The sequence below is a fragment of the Penicillium cosmopolitanum genome (genome assembly GCF_028827165.1).
Source record: "Penicillium cosmopolitanum strain IBT 29677 chromosome Unknown utg000004l:1.0-4361866.0:1.0-4365735.0, whole genome shotgun sequence".
NCBI lineage: Eukaryota > Fungi > Ascomycota > Eurotiomycetes > Eurotiales > Aspergillaceae > Penicillium > Penicillium cosmopolitanum.
Window position 1 is genome coordinate 1,574,277 of NW_026622674.1, and position 22,018 is coordinate 1,596,294.

At 49.8% G+C, this 22,018-nt stretch overlaps 11 protein-coding genes across 11 annotated transcripts; 6 read left to right on the forward strand and 5 right to left on the reverse strand.

The window, feature by feature from the left end:
- Window positions 1-1,057: 1,057 nt before the first annotated feature.
- Window positions 1,058-1,896, reverse strand: N7509_002013 (Rer1 family protein; the record flags this gene model as incomplete). The annotated part of the gene is made up of 3 exons (XM_056626650.1): window positions 1,058-1,440; window positions 1,600-1,717; window positions 1,828-1,896. The coding sequence occupies 3 exons, from the start codon at window positions 1,894-1,896 to the stop codon at window positions 1,058-1,060; spliced, it is 570 nt and encodes a 189-aa protein (XP_056492445.1).
- A 1,157-nt stretch (window positions 1,897-3,053) lies between these two features.
- On the forward strand, window positions 3,054-3,617 carry N7509_002014 (uncharacterized protein; the record flags this gene model as incomplete). Its single annotated transcript, XM_056626651.1, has 2 exons — window positions 3,054-3,263; window positions 3,558-3,617. The coding sequence occupies 2 exons, from the start codon at window positions 3,054-3,056 to the stop codon at window positions 3,615-3,617; spliced, it is 270 nt and encodes an 89-aa protein (XP_056492446.1).
- A 1,446-nt stretch (window positions 3,618-5,063) lies between these two features.
- N7509_002015 (uncharacterized protein) lies at window positions 5,064-5,659 on the reverse strand (the record flags this gene model as incomplete). Its single annotated transcript, XM_056626652.1, has 2 exons — window positions 5,064-5,575; window positions 5,602-5,659. 2 exons carry the CDS (start codon window positions 5,657-5,659, stop codon window positions 5,064-5,066), a joined length of 570 nt encoding a protein of 189 aa, XP_056492447.1.
- Window positions 5,660-5,945: 286 nt separating this feature from the next.
- On the forward strand, window positions 5,946-7,007 carry echA (enoyl-CoA hydratase echA; the record flags this gene model as incomplete). The annotated part of the gene is made up of 4 exons (XM_056626653.1): window positions 5,946-6,090; window positions 6,143-6,280; window positions 6,337-6,882; window positions 6,958-7,007. 4 exons carry the CDS (start codon window positions 5,946-5,948, stop codon window positions 7,005-7,007), a joined length of 879 nt encoding a protein of 292 aa, XP_056492448.1.
- A 669-nt stretch (window positions 7,008-7,676) lies between these two features.
- Window positions 7,677-9,295, forward strand: N7509_002017 (dihydroorotate dehydrogenase 2; the record flags this gene model as incomplete). The annotated part of the gene is made up of 2 exons (XM_056626654.1): window positions 7,677-8,147; window positions 8,213-9,295. 2 exons carry the CDS (start codon window positions 7,677-7,679, stop codon window positions 9,293-9,295), a joined length of 1,554 nt encoding a protein of 517 aa, XP_056492449.1.
- Window positions 9,296-10,624: 1,329 nt separating this feature from the next.
- N7509_002018 (triose-phosphate isomerase) lies at window positions 10,625-11,479 on the reverse strand (the record flags this gene model as incomplete). Its single annotated transcript, XM_056626655.1, has 1 exon — window positions 10,625-11,479. The coding sequence occupies one exon, from the start codon at window positions 11,477-11,479 to the stop codon at window positions 10,625-10,627; it is 855 nt and encodes a 284-aa protein (XP_056492450.1).
- Window positions 11,480-13,371: 1,892 nt separating this feature from the next.
- On the forward strand, window positions 13,372-13,854 carry N7509_002019 (RpiB/LacA/LacB family sugar-phosphate isomerase; the record flags this gene model as incomplete). The annotated part of the gene is made up of 1 exon (XM_056626656.1): window positions 13,372-13,854. One exon carries the CDS (start codon window positions 13,372-13,374, stop codon window positions 13,852-13,854), a length of 483 nt encoding a protein of 160 aa, XP_056492451.1.
- A 1,133-nt stretch (window positions 13,855-14,987) lies between these two features.
- Window positions 14,988-15,740, reverse strand: N7509_002020 (uncharacterized protein; the record flags this gene model as incomplete). Its single annotated transcript, XM_056626657.1, has 2 exons — window positions 14,988-15,395; window positions 15,486-15,740. 2 exons carry the CDS (start codon window positions 15,738-15,740, stop codon window positions 14,988-14,990), a joined length of 663 nt encoding a protein of 220 aa, XP_056492452.1.
- Window positions 15,741-17,141: 1,401 nt separating this feature from the next.
- Window positions 17,142-18,228, forward strand: N7509_002021 (putative U-box domain protein; the record flags this gene model as incomplete). Its single annotated transcript, XM_056626658.1, has 3 exons — window positions 17,142-17,224; window positions 17,368-17,905; window positions 17,995-18,228. The coding sequence occupies 3 exons, from the start codon at window positions 17,142-17,144 to the stop codon at window positions 18,226-18,228; spliced, it is 855 nt and encodes a 284-aa protein (XP_056492453.1).
- A 421-nt stretch (window positions 18,229-18,649) lies between these two features.
- N7509_002022 (uncharacterized protein) lies at window positions 18,650-19,197 on the forward strand (the record flags this gene model as incomplete). Its single annotated transcript, XM_056626659.1, has 2 exons — window positions 18,650-18,973; window positions 19,078-19,197. 2 exons carry the CDS (start codon window positions 18,650-18,652, stop codon window positions 19,195-19,197), a joined length of 444 nt encoding a protein of 147 aa, XP_056492454.1.
- A 290-nt stretch (window positions 19,198-19,487) lies between these two features.
- N7509_002023 (tyrosyl-DNA phosphodiesterase 1) lies at window positions 19,488-21,411 on the reverse strand (the record flags this gene model as incomplete). Its single annotated transcript, XM_056626660.1, has 4 exons — window positions 19,488-20,234; window positions 20,292-20,703; window positions 20,759-20,871; window positions 20,926-21,411. 4 exons carry the CDS (start codon window positions 21,409-21,411, stop codon window positions 19,488-19,490), a joined length of 1,758 nt encoding a protein of 585 aa, XP_056492455.1.
- Window positions 21,412-22,018: the final 607 nt, after the last annotated feature.

The window sequence follows — 22,018 nt, forward strand, 5'->3', positions numbered from 1 at the left end:
TGACTCCCCTTGCCTACCTAGAAGGTTTCTTTGACGGTCGCGTGCGGCTTCAATATTTTTATGACACATATGCTATGATTAATGGGGTGTTTGGTGTATATACTGGGCTTGTGCGGTGTTGAGACGACAAATTGGATAGTATGTTGAAAATATCACCTGCTTATATCGACAGTACTAGAATTTCAAAATAAACTTGGAGTCTTGCCAGTGGAAGTACTATTATTTATTAGAATGGGTTCCAGTCGAGAGGTTCTGGCTCTGGTGTCACTGGCCTTGCTTCACAGGTTCGAGCAGGAAAGTATGATACGTATCAGCTATGTTGGTCATTGACCTTGACGAAGAGGAAACCATGGCTAGGATAGGTGCGAAGTAAGAAAGGTGTTTGGAAGCTGAGATCAGGTGGCGTGATGTCATGGGAGTTCACGATACCTAAGTAGTTCCATGTCAACTTGAATACAGCAAGGCCGCAAAGGCCTTGGGATTAAGGCCAATGTTCTATGATCCAGTATCGAGAGAGTTCCCCCACTGCATTACATACGCAATCTAAGTGAGAGATCTTCAGCACTTATAGAAGTTGGTCGTAACAAGATATTGAAAGCTAGTATAAACCTAGCTCCAAATCTAATCATATTTCACAGTTCGAAGCCAATGTTAAGAATAGGAAAAGCTTAAGAAAACAGGGACAAAAGAAGAAGACAAGAAAAAAAGCGCCCTCTAAAACAACAGGACAATTACAGCCAGAGATGGAAGCAAGATATCCCTTATATGGAGGGTAATCCGGGGTAGGGAAAAAATCTCCAATCACAGGCTGTCAATTTGCTCCTCAGACGACGCCTCCATCTCTGGCTTTGTTTTTCGCTGAAATCATATCTATCCATGGCTGGTGCGAGACACATACACACATTGACATTGACATTCGCAACTCTCACGCCTCCTTACCCACTCTCTTGTATAGTAGGACAAAGAGGGGAGGGGCAAGCATAAATAAAAAAGTGACATTGTAGGGTTGATGAAAGGGGGAGAGATGGCGGATTTAAAGGAGGTGGGATGTTCATATTCATGAGCGGCCGTAGCGTGTCTTGCCGAAGGAGAAAGGCACATAGCGATACTTGATCATATGCTGAATCTGGCGGCGCATAGTCAACACGAACAGAATGATCCAGTAGATCACCAGGACGGGCCAGAAGACGGGGATATCGAACATGGAGAACCAGCTGCACACGAAGCCGATGGCGATGGCGCGGGTGGCGGAATGCCAGAACTTGAACTCCGGCAGACGTCGAATGAAGGGACGGAACTCTTCGTCACGCTTGGTGGGGAGACTTGGGGAACCGGCGTCGCCGTCTTCCAGGCCTTCATCCTGGGTCAGGGAGGGGTCGAATTTGGGGGTGAGGAAGGCGAGGAAGAGGTTGAGGAGGTAGATTCCGAGGGTGTAGGCCACTATTTGGGAATTTGTTAGCGCTTGTTGTTCTGTTTATTTGTTTGGATTATTTCGCCGCATCGTCCGTTGCATTTCCGTTATTTCTTGAATATCCGGGTTGCTTTTTGGGGTGGAGATTGCTTGCAATTGAAGATTGGACTGGAGGAGACGACACGTACCGATGTACCATCCTTGCGCGAAGACGATGCGCAGGAAGAAGATGAAGAGCAGAACGCCGGAGCCGACCCAGCGATATGTGGTGTAGGGAGTCGAGGCATCGAGGTAGGCTTGATAGTGCTAGAACCAATGTGTCAGCATGAAACAGGCTGGTGGGACAAACCGATGCGCCGGTGCAAGGAATGGGAGGAACTGCGGCGGCCGGGGCCCCTCACGGAGAAAGCACTTACTCTGGTCAGTTTGGAGGTGTGGGCCGAAACAGCCGTGAAAGGCGACTCATTGGGCTCCGGGACATCCATGGTGAGAGGGTGGGAGGGGAAGGTGAGGGGGTGAGGGTGAGGATGAAGGAGAAAGAGTCGAGAGTCGAGAGTCGAGAGGATCCAGGCAGTCGCAGATCGCAGTGCTGAATGCAGTGGCTTGTTCTGGAAAACGAAACAGGAGCAAAGTGTCCCTTGGCCCTCCGCCAATCACATTGCAGATGACGCCCCCGGAAGGCACGTGATATGCACAGCCTCAATATGTCAGTTTACATAATCATCTGCTCCAGCCACATAGCACAGCCACAGCCACGATAGCCATTGAGGCTCGAGCGAAATGTTTGACTCGATCTCAGCATATTCACCATTATCCAAAATTCAAATAATGTATTTGGTTTCATAGTGTATGTAGTGGCTTCCGATTATCCAATTTTTCAAGATTTGAGTTGCTCGAGAGATCATATTGGGGAGGAGTAGAGTATTCGAAGTAAAGAGCAGGGTCATATATACTCAAGCGAAAATTCCTGCCAAACAAACAGAAGAGATTCATCGATTTGGCTCCTAAAAGCCCGACCAGGCCTTGCTTAAATTTCCTGGTCCCTCATTATTCGTAAGGCTCGTTTGTATAGATAACATCCACCACATGGTTTGCGTGTGTCAACCACGGCTCATGCAAGGTACCAACCTAATTCGATTGGCTGGAAGTAAACCGCATCTATACGCACCTCTTCTCTTACGCCGATCCTTCCATTCAGCAACGACAGAGTAAGTTCGCTAATCTTCTCTCTTTACCCTCTTCTTGTCTCTGAATGACATCTCGCTGCCAAGGTTGTGATTAAACACCAGCCTCTCCGAGGGGAAGGTGGGCTCCACTTTTGTTTTCCCTGAAATCTTGATTGAACCCCACGATTTAACTGGCCTTGTACTTAATTCTTCCGATGACCAGCGAGTGACCGAGGCGTGCGCTGTGGGGCCTTTTGGCACTATTGATTTCTTTGAGTCTAGATGGCACGCCAGCAGTTCGGCGCTAAGTATTGCCATGCTGAAGGTACTGAAATAACCTACTCTGCTCAATAACATGGGCTTTCCTAGCGAGCAAGGGAATAGGTCGTAAATATCAAGGATAGACAACCCCACTGCCAAGTGCCCTGTCAATTTACACTCATTTCAAATGTTATTCTGTCTTTGCCATTAACAACATGGGTCGGAGAGAAAACCTACTCCTTCTGTCTGCCCTGACAGCGCTGGCTTCTTTAGTCAACGCCACAGAGATTATCAGCAATAGCACCTTTACGACCATCTTCCCAGCCACTGCCGTCGTTACCTCTTCATCTGCCATCGCGACACATAAGGACGGGTCGCCGGCCATACTTGTCAGTATCAAACAAGGCTATAACCTAACCCGCCAGGTAAGAAAACCCCGTGCAGGATCCAAGGATAAGAGATCTATGCCTAGAAAGATTCATTGTTTGCTGGTATACGACGGGAGCGTAGTAGTTGCTGTCAAATAAGTTACCAAGCTGCAAGAAAAAAAATTGATTTACTCACATCATGTTAGCCCCTGTGAACTGTTGCATCACCATGATGAATATCGTTAGAACTGTGCGTCTTCCCTTTTGTAGTTTCCCCATGGTAAAAAGCTCTCGGTATCGGAAATGACCCTGCCCAGACTCCATTTCTATCGCAGTTTGGATCTCCAATAGAGTTCTCTGGACTTGCTCATGCTCATCCGGAAGGTCTTCGAGTGCACCAATAACCGATAGCGCTTCTTCAGAACGGCCTCGGGAAGCCAGCCACCGTGGTGATTCAGGAAGCCCAATAACTTGAATAACTAAGCAAAATGCAAATAGCCCTTGAAATGCCAAGGGAAATCGTCACTGGAAAGAGGTCGTATAAGTGCTAGTCCCATAGTCGAGCCAGTAAGCTTAAAGGAGTGTCAGTTCAGTCTCGAGAAGGCATCGTTGAATCTCTCACCGATACACATTCCGACAATACCGACAAGCGCTTGAATTGAAAGAATAGATCCGCGCTACTTCGCCGGTGCGCATTCACTGAGATATGCAGGTACTGTAGCGCAGCTGATCCCGTCCCCCCTAGATTAATTAGTCAATGCCTGTTTCTATATCATTCCAAGGTTGGTAGCTACAAGTCCGGTAACAACCCGGCCAGCGATGAGTTGACCAACGGTGGTTGCCGAGGCAAGAAGGATAGTTCCAAGTATCATAACACCACCGCCTAGCATGATCATTCTCCGTCGGCCAAATCCTTCAGTGATAAAAAAGCAGAACAAGCAGCCGACCACACAACCGACCTATAATGTATGAGATAAGAAACAGCGCATTTGAAGGCGAAGAAAATCTCAATGCGGAAAAGAACGAACATTGTATAATGACGTGATATTTCCCTGCATGTTCGCATCATGCTGATGGAAGTTCATTCCAAATCAATTTTCAGCGCCAACGATACCACTCATCACGCCTATCATGATCAGTCTTCGATAGAGAATTTCAAGTTGATATTGTGTTTGACAAACCTTGATCGTAACCAAACAGAAAAAAGCCTTGAGATGTACATGCTGCAGGAACAATATGTCAGTTGAGAAAAAGACCTCAGATGGGTAATTCTACCTGTGATTGCAGCAACAAGGAGCTTTCCTCGAAATTTATGTCTCCACATTTTATGCAATTACCTGTAGGTCTTGCTGTGGGAGACTCGGTAATATTCATGGATCCACGCTCATATATGCAAACTAAGCCTGGCGGCATATTGGCTTCCCCGCATTTCAAGCAAGGGTGAGACTGGGTGAATGATACCCCGATTGGCTTGGAAGGCAGGGCTCATCCCGAAAAAGTCGAATATTTTCCGCCGTTCGCTCGGCTATAGGCTTGCTGTTGCATTATGGCTCGGTGGGCAGCTCATTCTTAGTTGGAGCATTAATGCGATTTCCGAAATATACCAGTAGTAGTATGATTCGACACAAAAGTAGTTACTGAATCTGCTACTACAATAGCTACCAAGGTACTGTTTCACAGATCTTACTATATAGTCATCTGAAAACAGTGTTGTAATAGATCTCGAAACTATTAGGATTTGACCACTGAGAATAGTGAGATTTGTACTAGCTGTGATATGCAAGATACAATGTGGCGAGAAACTTGAACTAGAAATAATCTCAATCGAGTAACATATTTACTCGTGCGCTATGTCTATCAGTAGCCTTTGTTCTTGGACACAACATTCAGAAGTTCCCGACCTTCGTCCCAGCGTTCAAGATTGGCTTCCAATACCTGCAGGAAACGCTCACGGCTCCGGCTACTCACCCCACTTCTATGAAGGGTTAAAGTCACATTGGGGAGTGACCACAGCTCGTGTCCCTTTGGAAGAGGCTCCGGATCTGTTACGTCGAGCGCGGCAGCCCTCAAACCACCCTCCTGTACTGGGGTTTTCAATGCCGTTATGAGTGCATCCTGGTCAATGACTTGACCACGAGAGATATTCACAGAATAAGGGGCGAGCAAAGTCTTCAATATTCTCAAGGCAGAATTCCTGCACACAATGGCGCTCGCGGGGTGTCGCTCGTTGGCCGACATTTCCCGCTCATATATTGTACGTGTCTCTCCCAGGGCCTTGTCTTCCAAGCTGTAGTGAATATAGTAGTTGAATATATCAATATAAGATATAGCAACTCGAGGGGTTACAAACGATGAATCATCAACAATGCCTATACTGAGATAGAACAATGTATACTTATCGAAAGTGCGAATGGTCTTATATAGAAAGACTCGGGGCCCCCCTGATCGTTCATGTTGGTAAAATAGCCCATCTTCTAGTCAGAATTTTCTTCAGATGCTTGGAAAATGGACAAACCCTTCTGCCATCTCTCACATCTCTCACATCTCTCATTCTATACATCTTCAGCGAGAGTGGAGACCTGCTTACTCAGCCACATGGGCCTCGGGACGGTTAACTTCGGCCCTTTCTCGGTTGCGGGGAGCTTCATACATCATACATCATAGGCTCCGTTCAGCAATCTCTCCTTTCTACCCTGCCCGTCAATCCTACCTTAATCGTGATTGCTGTTTTCAATCGCTATGTTTGCTCGTCGCTGTGCCCGCTTGGCTACTTCTCGGACCGCCGTCCCTCTGAGCTCCTACCTGGCTCGCGTGCGCCCGTATTCCTCTGGCCCGAGCTATGAGCACATCCTCACCGAGACCCCGAAGCCCGGAGTTGGTCTCAGTAGGAGTTCCCGGCGCATGTTTCTACATACAGAATTACTGACTCGTGATAGTCACCCTGAACCGACCGAAGGCTCTGAACGCCCTGTCCAGCCCTCTCTTCAAGGAGCTTAACGATGCACTGAGCAAGTACGACAACGACAAGGACATCGGTGCAATCATCATCACCGGAAGTGAGAAGGCATTCGCTGGTATGCAACAAAGCTCCCGACAGTCTATTCGAGAAGCATTAACTCACACATCCTAGCCGGCGCCGACATCAAGGAAATGGCTCCCCTCAGCTTCGCCGCTGCCTACTCCGATAACTTCATCGCTCCCTGGTCCCACCTCGCCAACGCAATCCGCAAGCCCGTCATTGCAGCTGTCTCCGGCTATGCTCTTGGCGGCGGTTGCGAGCTGGCCCTGATGTGCGACATCCTTTACTGCACCGCGAACGCGACTTTCGGACAACCGGAGATCAAGCTGGGTACTATTCCCGGCGCGGGTGGCTCGCAGCGTCTTACCCGAGCTGTCGGCAAGAGCAAGGCGATGGAGCTTATTCTCACCGGTAAGAACTTCAGTGGCAAGGAAGCTGGTGAGTGGGGTGTCGCCGCCCAGGTGATCGACGGCGGGAAGGACGAGCTTCTAGCTACTGCTCTCAAGACCGCAGAGACCATTGCCGGCTACGGCCGTGTCTCTGTTATTGCTGGCAAAGAGGTCGTCAACAAGAGCCAAGAGTTGTCGCTTCGTGAGGGTGTCGAATATGAACGTCGTTTGTTCCACTCCTTGTTTGGAAGCAAGGACCAGAAGATCGGTACGTATCTATTCCTATTCGGCTTGGATCGTGACAATTGTTCTTCAAAGGGAAATTTTCTAACAGATTTCACAGGTATGACTGCTTTCGCAGAGAAGAAGAAGCCCGACTGGTCGAATGAGTAGAGGCTTAGTTACTCTCCATCTGAATTTTAAGCGCGATTTCACAACCAAACAATAAATATCTACAACATGAAAACTCCATAAAGATTTCTAGTATCTACCCGGCATAAATTTTACCGAGTTGTCTTGAATCCAGTAGTTTATGCATTCCTCCGAGTCCACAACCTCCTCGCAAACAAAAATTGAAGTTATAGTATAAACCCCCGTTGCTTCATACATCTAGACTCCAAATAAATAGAAAACCATAAGATAATTGAAAAGTAACCGAAATTATCTGCAATTCAAAATATTAAGCTTCTAAAAGAACTTACCATTGCCCTGGCAATTCGCTCGCATACTTCATCGGAGCCGCCCTCCTTCACCGCCCGCGACATCGCGCCTCCGATTCTCCGATTCCGTCCAATCTTCGGATCTGCAAGGGCACTGCAGAACCTCGGATCAAGCCATAACAGTGAGTCGTCCCCCGATTGTCGGTCAATTCGTGCCCGCGGAACCTCAGAGGGATTGTTACAAGCTTCCATTTCACCATTGCACCCATCAACCTGAATTACAGCCCCCGGCACAGTGCATCCAAGATCTTCAAGCAAAACTAACTAACCCATCAAACAGGTCTAATCCGGCGCGCACCCGGCGAGGAAGGCCAATTAAGCACCAATCCCACCTCCAGCCCAAATGACGTCGAGTTCCGCCTCAATCGCGTGGAGGACCAGCCTTCGGGCTCGCTCACTCCCCGCATCCCGCTGGTGCCAACGACCGGCCCTACAGCCGAACCGGGCCGATCGTGTGCCCAGCATCTTGCGATATGCGTCGGATTCGGCACCGGCCACCGAGGCCGTGAAGGAAGCTGCCAAGGATGCGGCGAAGGAGGCCCCGAAGGGGATTCCTAAGAAGGCTGCTCGTCGTTCTAGAAAGGGTCTTTACGGTACTTCGTTGGCTTTGGTGCTGTTGGCTGGATATATCTACGGAACTGATACAAGGGCTAGCGCCCACCGCTATGCGGTCGTTCCTCTTATTCGACTCGTTTATCCTGATGCTGAGGAGGCGCATCATGTTGGTGTTGATGCGTTGAAGCTGCTTTACCGTTTTGGTCTGCACCCGAGGGAACGTGGTGACCAGGATGGTGATGGGGCTTTGGCTACTGAGGTGGGAAATACTCATCTCATTAGACATGATCGATCGACGTGACATACTAACGCGAGATTTATCAGGTCTTCGGCTACAAGATCAACAACCCCATCGGTATCTCTGCCGGTCTGGACAAGCACGCCGACATCCCGGACGTCCTGTTCGACATTGGCTGTGGCATCGTTGAAGTCGGCGGTACCACCCCCCTCCCACAAGAGGGCAACCCCAAGCCGCGTGTCTTCCGTCTACCCTCTCAACACGCCATGATCAACCGCTACGGCCTCAACTCCCTCGGCGCAGACCACATGGCCGAAGTTCTGAAGCAGCGCGTGCAAGACTTCGCCTACTCCGCGGGACTCGGCGCGCACGAAGAATCCGAGCAGCACGTCCTTGACGGCGAAGCAAACGTTCCTCCGGGCAGTCTTATTCCCGGCAAACTCCTCGCCGTACAGGTTGCTAAGAACAAGCTCACGCCGGATGGCGATATCGACGCTATCGCACGCGACTACGTCTACTGCGTCGACCGCGTGGCCAAATACGCCGATATCCTCGTCGTGAACGTCTCCAGCCCCAACACCCCCGGCCTGCGTGACCTACAAGCCGCCGCCCCGCTAACAGCCATTCTGACCGCCGTTGTGGGCGCAGCCAAGGCCGTCGACCGTAAGACCAAGCCCCGTGTCATGGTCAAGGTTAGTCCGGATGAAGACTCGAACGAGCAGGTCTCCGGTATCTGTGAGGCGGTTTGGAACTCTGGCGTTGACGGTGTGATCGTCGGCAACACGACTAACCGCCGGCCCGACCCGCAGCCCAAGGGCTTCGCTCTACCGGAGAAGGAGGCGAGCACTCTCAAGGAGACCGGTGGTTATTCTGGTCCGCAGCTCTTTGACCGCTCTATTCCTCTGATTGCCCGTTACCGCGCCATGTTGGACCAGGGTCCCCCGTCTCAGGCTGAGTCTTCCGAGGAAGGTTCGGCACCTGCTGTTGCTGACCAGCTCGCTCGTAAGGTGATATTCGCTTCTGGTGGTATCACTAATGGTCGCGAGGCTCGTCAGGCTCTTGAGGCTGGTGCTTCGGTCGCTATGATGTATACTGGTGTTGTTTATGGTGGTATTGGAACGGTGACGCGGGTGAAGCAGGAGCTGCGTGAGGAGCTGCAGAAGAAATGAAGCGGTGTGGTGGGAGCTGCAAGCTCAAGTTCTTTTGGAAAAAATGGAGAGCCTCAGGCAATAGATTGGATGATTTACAGTAGTTTTGTACATAGCATATGGTAGGAATATTCAGCATTTCATGAGTAACTTGATGTATTATTTTTGCTCCCTATATTACTACTGTAGTATTTTTATTGTCATGGTGAATTGATATTACACGCACGCTTCTGATTCATGCAATGAACAATTCGAGAATATTCGCTCCGGTTAGTTTAGCTCTATTTCGAAAAGATAGGTTCCATCGTGACGGCACTCTATTTGGTGGGCGCATTTTGTCGACCGATACCCGAGCTCGGCACGAGGCGCGGAGAGAAGCCGGTCGATGGCAACAACTTCTCCGATGTCCGAGTCCGAGTCCAGGGCCAATTCTTGCCTACTCAGGCAAAGCCGTAGAAAGCACACAGATCGCCAATCGCTGTGCTCGGGTTACTCGATCAGAACAATGGGGAAGGAAAGAAATGGAGTCGAGTCCACAGTGGACTCTTGCCCCTCAGTCTATGACATTCCAACCACATCATTGACACACAGCAAATGATGAAAAAAGGCACTTGAATTGAAGGGTGAGGGCGGCTGAAAAACAAAAAAAAGTCATAGACAACCATCGGAGCAACCCCGATCTAAAAATGGATACTCGTAGGCATAGAGTGCTCTTAAGAACTAAATCTCTGATTGACCGCGTGACAGGAGCGGGGCACATCAAAAAATGAAATGTCGTGGGGGAAACCCGCGTCGCGAGGTCGATGGATGTGGATCAAATATCCAACCCACTTTTCTCCAGTCGGTTTCTCCATGACTCCATTGTGGTGCATGGATCTGGTGGAGAAGTGGGATCCATCGACAACGGGATCCCCCAGATAGGCTTCCCGGGAGCTGCTCAGCTTCGACAGGGTTTGGGTCTGCTTTGCTCGGAGATGCAGCGACAGCCCCTCCGACCCACAAATGAGGCCAAATAGACCCAATTGCTTTGCTGGATGCAGGCTCAGAAAGCTCGTGTCCCCCTGTTTAGACCCATTCCGTGGGGTTTAGGAGCTGGTTTCTAAACTGGTACGTTGTTGGTTGTTGTGTGGTATAACGGTGACGGTATAGTGTATGATGCGAAACCACAATACCGATGGTCAGGCCAGGCCAGGCCAGACCGGATCATGTTGGTAGAGTAGAGGTGTGAGATGCAATGGTACTGTAGTCATTGTTTCGTGATATCTTCATGAGGAATGGAACGGAATGGAATGGCCGAAGCTACCGATCGGTAAATGGTTTTTGTCACTTAGGCGTGGCAATGGCAATGGCTTAGACCGCAACACCCAGACTCTCCTCCACCTCACGGACAACCTTGCGCACACCGCCAATCTCATGCGCAAATCGACCCAGGAACATTCCATCAACAGCCTTGCCCAGTCCGCCCTCGCCCCAGAGTCCAGGACCAGCGCTGCCGCCGTACAGAACCCGCGCAGTACCGGGTCGCGACCCAATCACCCCGCGAATGCCCTCCACGACCGCAGCAACGTGATCGACACCAGCAGGCTTGGGCTGTCCAATAGCCCACACAGGCTCGTAGGCAAAGATCACGGGTGCATCAGCGGGGATGGCATTCAGCACCGCGTTCACAAGAACAGCACACTCGGAGACAGCCTGGCCGACAGCTTGAGACGCCACCGCGCCCGGGGCAGTCAATTCACCGATACAGACGAGGGGTACCATACCCTGTGCACTGGTGGCGGCAGCCTTGCGTGCAGTCTGTTCATCTGTCTCGCCGAAGATAGCGCGACGCTCGGCATGGCCTAGCTCGACGATTGAGCAGCCCAGAGAGCGGATGGAGGCTGGGGAGACTTCTCCGGTGTAGGCGCCGGATTCCTCCCACATGCAGTCCTGAGCGCCGAGGAGGAATGGAGGTGGTGAGACGGAGGTTCCAGAAGCTGAAAGCTTACTCTCGTATTCTCTGATTATGTCGGCGCAGGGCCAGATGGTGAGGAAGTCTGGGATCAGGGCGAGGAGGAGCTTCGAGCGGTTCTCCGGCCGCACGATTTCATTGGCGGGGTCTAGGAGGCCGCGGACGTAGTCGAGGGTGCGCTGGGGGGTAAAGTACATCTTGAGGGAGATGAGGAGAAGCTTCTCCGGTAGCACGGGGTAGGTAGTTAGTGCCATGATGTAGGTGTGTGTATGTGTGTGGAATGTAGTGAGAGTAGAAAGAGTAGGGGAGCAGATTCAAAAGATTCAATACAGAGTGGAGTTTCCCCCGGACTCGGGCAGGACAACAGTGGGTCGGTGCGTGAATGTCCCCCTCAATTCGGAACTTGAACTTTGACGGAGAAGAGAACAAGTGTCCTTGGGAACTTTAGAATACGGGAGGGTTGTGAAAGTTGAGATGTTTTTTTTTTCTCTTGGTTTCCCGAGTATTTCTGTGGAGGGAGGAGGCGTCAGCGCCCATCCCGCACACGCATTAGCGGCCGACTGGCTGCACTCAAGACGAGGACCGTTCCCTGCTTACCAGGATGGATCAGATCGAGTGATGTCACGGTGTTTTGAGGCTAAAGTGAAATCATGAGATGAACGGGACACTGTGGAGACTGGGCTAGACGTTGGTGCGGGCTTGGAGTACTATGTATGGAGTGGATAGGAACCCGAAGTATACTGTAGAAGGGGTTGATAGAAACAAGACAGACGAGAAGTAATACTTGGAAGATTAGGAAGGGTTACGTATGTACCAGCCAGCAAATAGGCGCAGTGGGGAATGGGGAATGGGGAATGGGAATTGCCTAGGTAAAAATAAAACCGGTTACGGGAAAAGCTGAGGATATTCGCGCATACTCGTACATCTGGCCTGGCCAGACCCAACGTTACCTGGGGAGTGCATACACTCCAGGGCTTGACACTCGATCTACATACACATTCACCCACCTGCATAGCCTCGCCCATGGTTCCTCCGGAGTACATACGACCGTGCAATTCACAGAAGGTAAGTATGTAAGTTTCGAAACCTACTCGTACTCTAGCGGGATACTCGAGCCAACGTTCGGTGGAGTCGCCAGAACAGTGGGGGATGAGCGATGCAGGTGAAATGGCCGGAGCCGATGGAAATGGAGACTGATGTACAAATGGGCTGGCTTCCAGGGGTGGAACTTACATCATTTACTCCGTAAAGAGGATCTACTAGTTGGATATTCTATATTTCATACTGTATTCAGAACCATATCATCAAAGTATACAGAGGGGATATGCCCTGTTACTATCCAGGGCCTCAGGGGCCGGGACCATGTCGGCTTGGTTGCCTAAACACAATTCCCTCAAGGCAAGTCAAGCGTAACCGGATGGCTTCATCCCGACCCTACCCTTGACCCTTGACTCTAGACCCCTCTTTGTCTTTGGCTTTGCTCGGCGTGTCGCACGGTCCTAGCGCCTCGGAGTCAATGCCTGGTCAATGCCCTCGCTCACCGATGAGGGCTGCAGCTGGTGGCTTTGGTGACATCGATGGCTGTTCTTCAGATCGAAGTAATTCTAATTCATATCGATTTTCAGCTGCTAGTTATCAATGTTCACATTCATCTTCACATTCATGTTCATGGCTGCCCGGGTGTTCGGTAATACGAGGTACCGCCTCGTGTATAGTATAGTAACCAGCAGTAACCAAGAGTAACCAGGAGTACCTCACCATCCGGTTTTGGGCGGCTGCCACTCTCCCCGCCCACTCACATCTCCTCATTCCCCAGCCATGACGCTATGGCGGGGCATACTGCCTTCCCCCCACCTCCGACAAGATTGTATCAAGGTTGCCCATCATTCGTGCCAATGCATGGTGGAACTAGAACCCAAGATGGTCCTTCCCAAATGCAAGGATTGGCTCCATCAACCCGTCTCCACCACCCGGGGAAATGCGTTGCACGGCAAGCGATGAGACTCCCCCAAATATAAAAGGGCCCCTGGATGGCCCTGGCTTCGTGGAAGGCGAAATCCAACCATTCAATTGTTCCCCTATCATCTCCAAGATCCAACCCGATCCTTCATCCATCCACCCATCCACCTATCTATACTCTACCATAATGTCTGCTCCTCCCCTCCGTATCGTCATGGCCTGCGACGAGGCCGGTGTCCCATACAAGGACGCCATCAAGGCCGTCCTCGAAAAGAGCCCCCTCGTCGCCTCCATTTCCGACGTCGGCGTCAACTCCTCCTCCGATAAGACCGCCTACCCTCACCCCGCCGTCGAGGGCGCCCTGCAGATCAAGGCCGGCAAGGCTGACCGCGGCCTCTTCATCTGCGGCACTGGTCTCGGCGTCGCCATCGCTGCCAACAAGGTTCCCGGCATCCGGGCCGTTACTGCCCACGACCCTTTCTCCGTGGAGCGCTCCATCCTGAGCAACGACGCCCAGGTCCTCTGCATGGGCCAGCGCGTCATTGGCGTCGAGCTTGCTAAGAAGCTCGCTCTCGACTGGCTCAACTACCGCTTCGACCCTTCCAGCGCCTCTGCTGCTAAGGTCCAAGCTATCTCCGACTACGAAACTAAGTTCGCTGGCTCTGCTTAGATGCAATTGCGCCAGCTATGGGGCTTCGCGATTTCACCTCGGCTTTGCGGGTCTCGAAATTGTCTAGCCTTGTGCATTGGTTTCTTTCTGGAGATTGGTAGTGATCGTAATTCGGTCGCTTCACTCTTTTGATTTGCGATGGGTGTACCTGCGCAACTCACTTTACATACCTTGTTTTCATATCAAGCGCTTCATGATACCACGAATCGATTGTCGAGTTCTGCTGTTTGATTTGTTTTGGTCGGTAGATCTAGATTCACAATACAGTATGATTCGAAAGTTAAACTTATCTTCTTCTATTCTATAGACTAAATTTAAATCATTTGTCAACTGTACGTGGCAGCAAATAAATACTAGAACGCGGCAAATTGAAGTCTGCGGGGGACTGCGGGGCAGTGGGGTTGAGCAGCGTACTAGATAACTAACACCCGGGGTTAGTGGCCTTACGAATATGGAACAACAATTTGTGAGACTCGGATTTTATGAGTCGTCAATCCAATCTAAATCAATTCAATCTAATCTAATTTGATTTACGCAGATATTATGCCAGTATTATAAAAGGATTCGGCCTTCCTCGCGGTAACAAGGAAACCCATAGCAATGTTTCACCATCAGCCTCGACCCCGCACAACAATTCCCCGACTCGCCGCGTGGTTACAATATTGTAAACTTTAACATACCCATGGCTCTAATCTGGAGTCGATTGTCACAGATTGGGTGCCACAAAGTTCCCGGAACTCCAACTTAAAATCGTGGGAGGTTTTCCGCTTCAGTTTTCCGTGAAGAAACGCGTCCGACCAATCAATGCACGAGGTGGATGGGATGAAAGACTCGGGTGTATACGAAAAAGTACTAGGATCTATGTGGGAAATAGAGAATATGAAAATGTGTGAAATACTAGTAGCAAGTGAATGTTCGGATAGCTGATAATAGTATAGAGTGCGTGGGGACCGCAGAATGCTCAATTGGTAGATACTATAGCTGAGCATAAATCTGCAACTATATTGGCACAACGTCTTCCTTTGTCTAGATAACCATAGGAAACTAGGCACTCCTTAACACCCTTCCATAAATGTCCAGTGTACCCTATTCTCCAGGATCATCCACGTCTATAATCCCCCAAACTTGAGCCCTTAACTCCCATCAACGCGAACGAAAGTCCGAAACTCCCCATCATACAAAGGTCTCCCAGTAGAAGGATCCGCACTATTCGGCCCCAACAATCTCAAAGTCCAATACGATCTCCCAGCACTCCCCGCCGAACCAGGATTAATCTGAATCCCCCAAGTCGTCACATTATGCGAGCCGAGAAAAATACCATCCTGCTTAACCCCATCCTGGTAGTGATTGTAGGCCTGGATGGGCAAACTATACTGACCCAGTCCCCACATGAGCTCGGCACTATAAGCGTAATCGCTGATATTGACGCTCTTCCATTCGTCTCCACTCACGCCGGAGGGGACGTAGGACTCGAAGGAGTTTGTTGCATCGTTGCAGCGGATTGGGCTTTTGGCTATGTCGTTTTTGTCGACGATTGCGAGCTAGCGAGAGGGGAGTAGTCAGAATTTTTTGCCTTCTTATGGTATTCAAAGGAGTGGATGAAAGAGAAAAAGAAAGTAAAAAAAACTTACATAACCCCTCTCAACGCCTGTGTCTCCCTGCTGTAGGAAATACACGGCTTCACTGCCAAATCCTTCCATGCTGCACGCATTGTCGGAGGCGGTGGTGTTCACGCACTGGTCAACAGTTACGACCCACGGTCCGGCAATTCCGGCAGAGGAGTCGTAGACTGGGAGCTTGGTGCATCCTCCTGAGACCTCAACTGGGCGGATGGTGGCGGCTTGAGCTGCGGCGAGTAGCGAGAAACCGGCGATGAGGAGGGACATGATTATTATTCAAGGTATTTTGATATTACCCGAGAGAAAGTGTTGGTAATTGAATTCAACTAGAGCTAGCGGGGAATTTGCGAGGAAGTTCTGAATGATATTTATACTAGTAGCTGTTTGTTGCCGTCGCCCGCCGGTCTCGCAGGCCTTCATTTCGGGGAATTTCCAGATTCATCGTGTGGTGCCTGTTCCTGTGCCTGGCCAGGCTGCCGAGCTCAATGCACTAAATTCTTGGTCAAAAAACGAGATGAGGATTTGGGGTCCAAATTGGAGATTTGTCAGGGTCCAAAGGGTTTAATGCCTGTCTTAACATCTCGAATGCCTAGAGGAGCCTAAAACTACGGAGTCGCCCCCCAGCTTGGCGAATGCTTCTCTTCCAATCCCAACGCCACGACGGGCTCGTGTATGGCCCCATGGGGCCAAATCCCCTTTACGACTTAGCTCGGAGGGAAATGATTGGGGGGAAGAGCCTCCTGTTCGAGTAATGGAGGGAGAGAACGGTCCCGGCTGAAACGATTGTGCTTGCGGGTCTCTTGTGGTTGGATAAAATTCATTTGATTGTGCAAATTATGCTGAGGCTCGAAGCGAGGACAAATACAACATTGGAACTACTAGTATTTTGTTTTTCAACTGAATCCATGTATTGAACCTTGAATTACGCGCAGTTTTACAAATCCTCCTCTGTTTTGCTCTCTCGCGTTAAGATATATAGTACTATGTTCCTTGGAAGTTCCTAGGTTCAATCAGACAGCCTTGATTCAAGTTGTTTGTAGGTATGAAAAGAGACATACATTCTCAGACAAGACTAAACATCATGCTAGCGAAATTTTCCTTGGTATCAGGTTCTTGAAAAAGTAAATGGTAGCAACCAAGACTGCGTGAGATACCGCCCCGGCTTGTCAGTTGTCGGTTATGTCCCATGTTCTTCTACTCCACTGTTGTGGGTACAGTGAAAAAAAGGAGCTTGAAGGGGAGAAACATCAATTTGCAAAAATATAACCCACAACTTTGGCGTTATTAGCACCACACTGTAACCAACTGGGTTATGGAACCATTGGATGATTGCTGTTCAGTATTTAGTAACAAGCAAGTATCAGGCTGAGTCATTCATTCTGCGGGGATCGATAACCTTCCACAACAACTGCATGAGGTACATACTTGCTCACTTCTTTGTTGTCCCCTGTCGAATATTATACAACAGACAGACCAGGAGTCCCGGAAGGAAGAGAATCAATTTATTCTTCTTCTTATTCCGACCTCGCTCTTCATGTTCCTTCACTGAGATACATCCCTCAACTTCGCTGCACTGTGGGCCGCCCCACCTGGAGAACTGATTGATCAGCGATCGTCAACCACTTTCGCGACTACACACCTCCGACACTCGGATTCCCAGGCTGCATAATGGCGCAAGAGCTGAAGACCAAGGGCAACGAGCTCTACAAGCAGGGTGACTTTCTAGGCGCGGAAGACTACTTCTCTCAAGCGTAAGACGCCTTCCAATTTGCGTGGGGGCAAATACATCCCATACCCCATGACAAATCCCTGCACACCCTCAATGAGAAGTGGAATATGTCATATACATGGAAGAAAAGGCGAGATGCTAACAATTCTCTCTCCTTGATAATAGTATTCAAAAGAACCCACGCGATCCAACCTTCTTCTCCAATCGCGCGATCACCCGGATCAAGCTCGCGAAATGGGCCGAGGTCGAACATGACGCCCGCGCCGCGATCGATCTATACGGCCAGAAGAATCCTACGGCATTGAAGAGCTCCTACTATCTTTCCCAGGCCTTACTCGGTCTTCAACGGCCCCAAGAGGCATATGATGTGGCGGTAGACGCGTACCAGCTCAGCTTGAGTTCTAAGAATGCGCAAACGGAGAACTTGTCGAGGACAGTCCTGCGTGCCAAGCAGCAGATCTGGGCTGCGAAGGAGACGTCCCGACTGCGCGAAATGAATGAAACACTGAAGAGTATTGAGACTCTTGTCGAGGCGGATTTGGAGCGCTCGGTTGCGGAGTTGCGGAAACAGGTTGATGCGGGGGAACTGGGCGAGATTGGGTTTGGAGAGGATCAGAGGGCGTTGAGGGAGGATTCTGAAAAGAAGATCCATGATTTACGGGAGGCGTTTCGAATTGCTTCGAATGAAGAGGTGAAAGAGCGCGTAAGTTTATATTCGTTTCCTTTTTTCCCGGGTTGTGGTGGCGACGGGGTACTGACTGACTGGACTGACTGACTGACTGGATCTCATAGCATGTCCCTGATTACCTGATCGATGGTATTACCTTTGAAGTCATGCATGACCCTGTCATGACCCCGTCTGGAAGCAGCTTTGATCGTATCGGCATCACCAAATATGTAGAGAAATCGGGTGTCGATCCAATTACCCGGGCTGCGATCACGGTCAAGGACCTGCGCCCGAACTATGCACTTAAGGCCGCCTGTGAGCATTTCTTGACCGAAAACGGGTGGGCAGTGGACTACTAGATGTCCGCTTGGTGTTTTGTATTTCTGGCAGTATTCTTTGATATGTTTTGTTTTTGATGCATAGCGAGTGATATCCACGAGCACCAGCATCACCATTTGCATCGGCAGGCGTTGGGATCAGACGGATTAGTGAATTGTTGAATTATACGTCTTTGATTGTGTATATTCTATCCAATGAATGTTTTATTGTTAAAATTCACATGTCGATGGTATGAAAAGAGCAGATCCAATTATCCAACTATGGTTTCCTGTCATGGAAACTAACCCCAGGGCTAGCTTTGATCAACTGGCGGGTGGGCATGTCAGCAAAACCCCCACCAAAGCCCCTCCTCAACCGTCTGCTTCTCCAACTCTCAACAATCCTTCCACCCCTTCAAACTCCTCACTACCATACCAAATTTCCACCGGAGCTCTATCCACAATGTCCGATCTCACTGCCTTCATCACCGCCCTCGAGGCCGCCCAGAACGGTGCCCAATACTCCCCCGAGGTCCAGAAGGCCGCTGCCGGAATCAACACCGATGACCTGAAGAAGGCCTACGCCGCCGCCGAGGCCCAGGGAAACAAGGCTCAGATTGAGGATCCGGCCCAGAGCGCTGCTCTCAAGGCTGGTTTCGAATTCGCCGCGAAGCTGGTCCTGGAACTCCAGTCCGCCCCTGATAACACCGAGAAGACCAACCTCTACGTTCACTACAAGATTGGCAACGGTGTTAAGGTTGACAAGCCTGGCATGTTTGACCTTGTGGTATGTATTGAGCTTCTTCTTCTTCTTCTTCTTCTTATTTCCTCCCCACTTGTATCATTGTCGAAGAGATCATCGTTGGCTAATGCGCTTTCGCGATTTTACAGAAGAAGCACCTCTTCAGTGCCTATGAGAAGGTTATCGAGGCAGGAAACACCGCCCAGGGCTCCCAGGTTGCCTACATCAAGCAGGTCGTTGATCTCATCGCCGCCAAGGGCCTTAACTAAATGTTAAATGAGTATAGCTCATCACGGAAGGAGAGGAAACTACGGCCGCTGAACCTAAGATCGAATACAACTCGACAAGGGTACACTATGGAGTTCGAATCACAAATGACGCGATGCATCTACGAATAAATTATACCTCATATTCTGCATTGATAGCAGCCCCAAATATTGTATATAAAGCTGCCGAGGGTAACCGAGCGCTATTGTTGCCACATTCTTAGTGGTCTGTTGAGTATCCTCGTATCATAAGCTGGGCTGCAACGGTTAAAATAATATGGCCGATATCTTTCCTACCAGGTCATGCCTCTCCAGTCAGGCGTACTGTGAGACGCAGTTGCACACCATGGTTCATCAGAGGCGCGATATGGCGTCAGCGGAAGGTCGTAGGGCATACGGAATCCCACCACTGTCTGTAGATTGTGATGTCCGGGATTCCCTGTAGGCGCAGTTGGCAGGTCACGTTGGAAACACGGTGTCATCCTAGCAGACATTCCAGTCGATGTGGATGATGTTAAACCCCCGGCAACAGAATCCGAATCATCAGCAAAGAGCTCAGGCCAAACAACAACGCCAATCTCGAAACTTTGGATTCTCACTTCGCCGTACGCATTTGTCGCTGCGCCCCATGCTTGTGTAGATAGATTTGCAGATGTCACCATTGCCCAGTCAATGCTATCCATCGTTTCCGCGTTTGAGAATCGAATATAAGTCTTGATATGAGGTGCAGCACGACCGCGCCCAGCGTCTTGTTTGAGGGGGTTGTCTTTGGAAGTGTCTGAGTCGGACGAACTGTCACCAGCCCAATGGCAGAGATAAGGGCGCATATACTGTAGTTGCTTGGTCTGTGGCGCGCTTTGCGTTTTCATGTGGATCGAACCTCCGGAAGAGTAGCCGTTGAGTGAGCGGCGGATTTCGTCAGGCGTTGGGAAGATAATGGAGTATTTTGGGACGGGGCTCGGTGATGTCGATGCAAGTGCTTTGAAAAATACATTTTTCAACCACTTGTCTGTTTGGCCAAGGGTGGCCACTGAGGAGACCTAGAAGAGGTTAACATCGTCTACACAAATAGAAGACAGGGATGATGGAAGTCCTACCTGCGTGACAATATGAGGTTTCCCACTTTCACTATTATCGGTTGACTGTTTGTGAATGGGCACTCGCCCCATGAGATCTTTCAGAGCCGGCCAGCCCCAAAGAGTGGATTGTTCTGAATCCAGTTCGCTGGGCTTTTGCCTGGATGGTATACTTGCAACGAGGGCTGCCCGAACTGCTTTGAAATCATAGCTCTGTAGCTGCTGCACCAGTGGACCGGTTTTCTTAGGGCCATACGCCTTCAAGTACGCGAGAATATCTCTCTTGAAGCGAGCACCAGTACCAGTGCCGGTCTGCGTCGGAGCCGAGGATGGATCTCCTTGCCTCTGTAGAGGAAGTAATGGGGATCGCCATACTGCTTGTGTCATGTTCGCCCAGTCACCCGGAATCATATTGGCTGTATGTATGATCACTCTAGAATTTTTTATTAGTGAAACACAATCAATACCCCAAGACAACAATTTCTCACTGAGCTAGATCATCATGGCGAAGGAGAATCATCATCTTTGAATGATGAGTCCCAAAGGGATCCGGCATGTAAGCAATGATAGGTTCAACATTGGGATGGCGAGAGCATGCTTCCTAGAACATGTTAATATTTCAAATCCAAGTGATCTCGGGAAAATGCAAACCTACATCGATCATGATTCGATTGGGTGACTCCTTTTTCCACGATCCATGCACCACTTTCACAGTTACCAGTCTTCGGACATCTTCATCAAACTGGTTCATCAAGAAATCCACATCGAACATATAATTGAACTGCCAGCATTCGCGGATCATGGGGTCCCCGAGGATATCACGTAGTTTCACGGCGTTGACATTGTACCCCTTTGAGGCTGGGTAATCCGCGATGTGAGTGAGTTGGACTGGAGAAGGGATGTAACGCGGAGAACCAGCACGGCGTGTGGTATCGAGTCTCTGGTCTCCAGTCGCTGGCTTGTCATTGACCAGTTCTGGACATGCGAGATCCGAGTCTGTTACCTGGGTTGGCTGGGAACGCAGAGGTGGAGAGATGGACCTGTTCAGCGAATTCAAGGGCGTCTCGGTTCTTCTCGGTCGGCCCTGAGTTTCTCTCGTTGAATCTGACGAGACGCGTACTCTTTTGGACGGGCGCTCCATGGCTGAAAGGCCGCGTATATCGCAGGAGATCTTGCTGGTCACAGCATGGGACAAGGGTGAAGGATGCCTCAGTCGGAACCTGAAGTGTCGCGAACTAGGCCTCACCAGGGAAAGACTCGGAACTTGAACTCTGCTGTTTGGATGACGAAGTAGAATCCAAGATCGAATTGATTGTGAAATCATTCAAATTTCGAACTTGAAATATTTATTGATGATTGAAGGATCAGTTCAAATTGGTGGAATACGGTAGAAGTCACCTTAACTCGGGAATATATCTCCAACTTGACTCGGAAGCACCGCCCGCACCTGACTTCAACCTCCACCTAGGCAGGGCTTGGAACTTGAAGTACTACTAGGTACTAGCAGCAGCCTAAGGTACTAAAGTAGTACTAGTAATATAAAATTATATGATAATATTGACACGTTTTATTTTTTGAAATCACACCCTCTAAATAATATACAGTAGCCTTTTGAAGCTAAACAATCAAAAGCCCAAAGATCACCACATAAACCGCTGGATCTTACCAGGCTCCTGAGGCCATTCAAAGCCCTTGTAAAGGAAAACATACCCGGTCACAGCATTAATAATGATAAACCAAACAGTCTC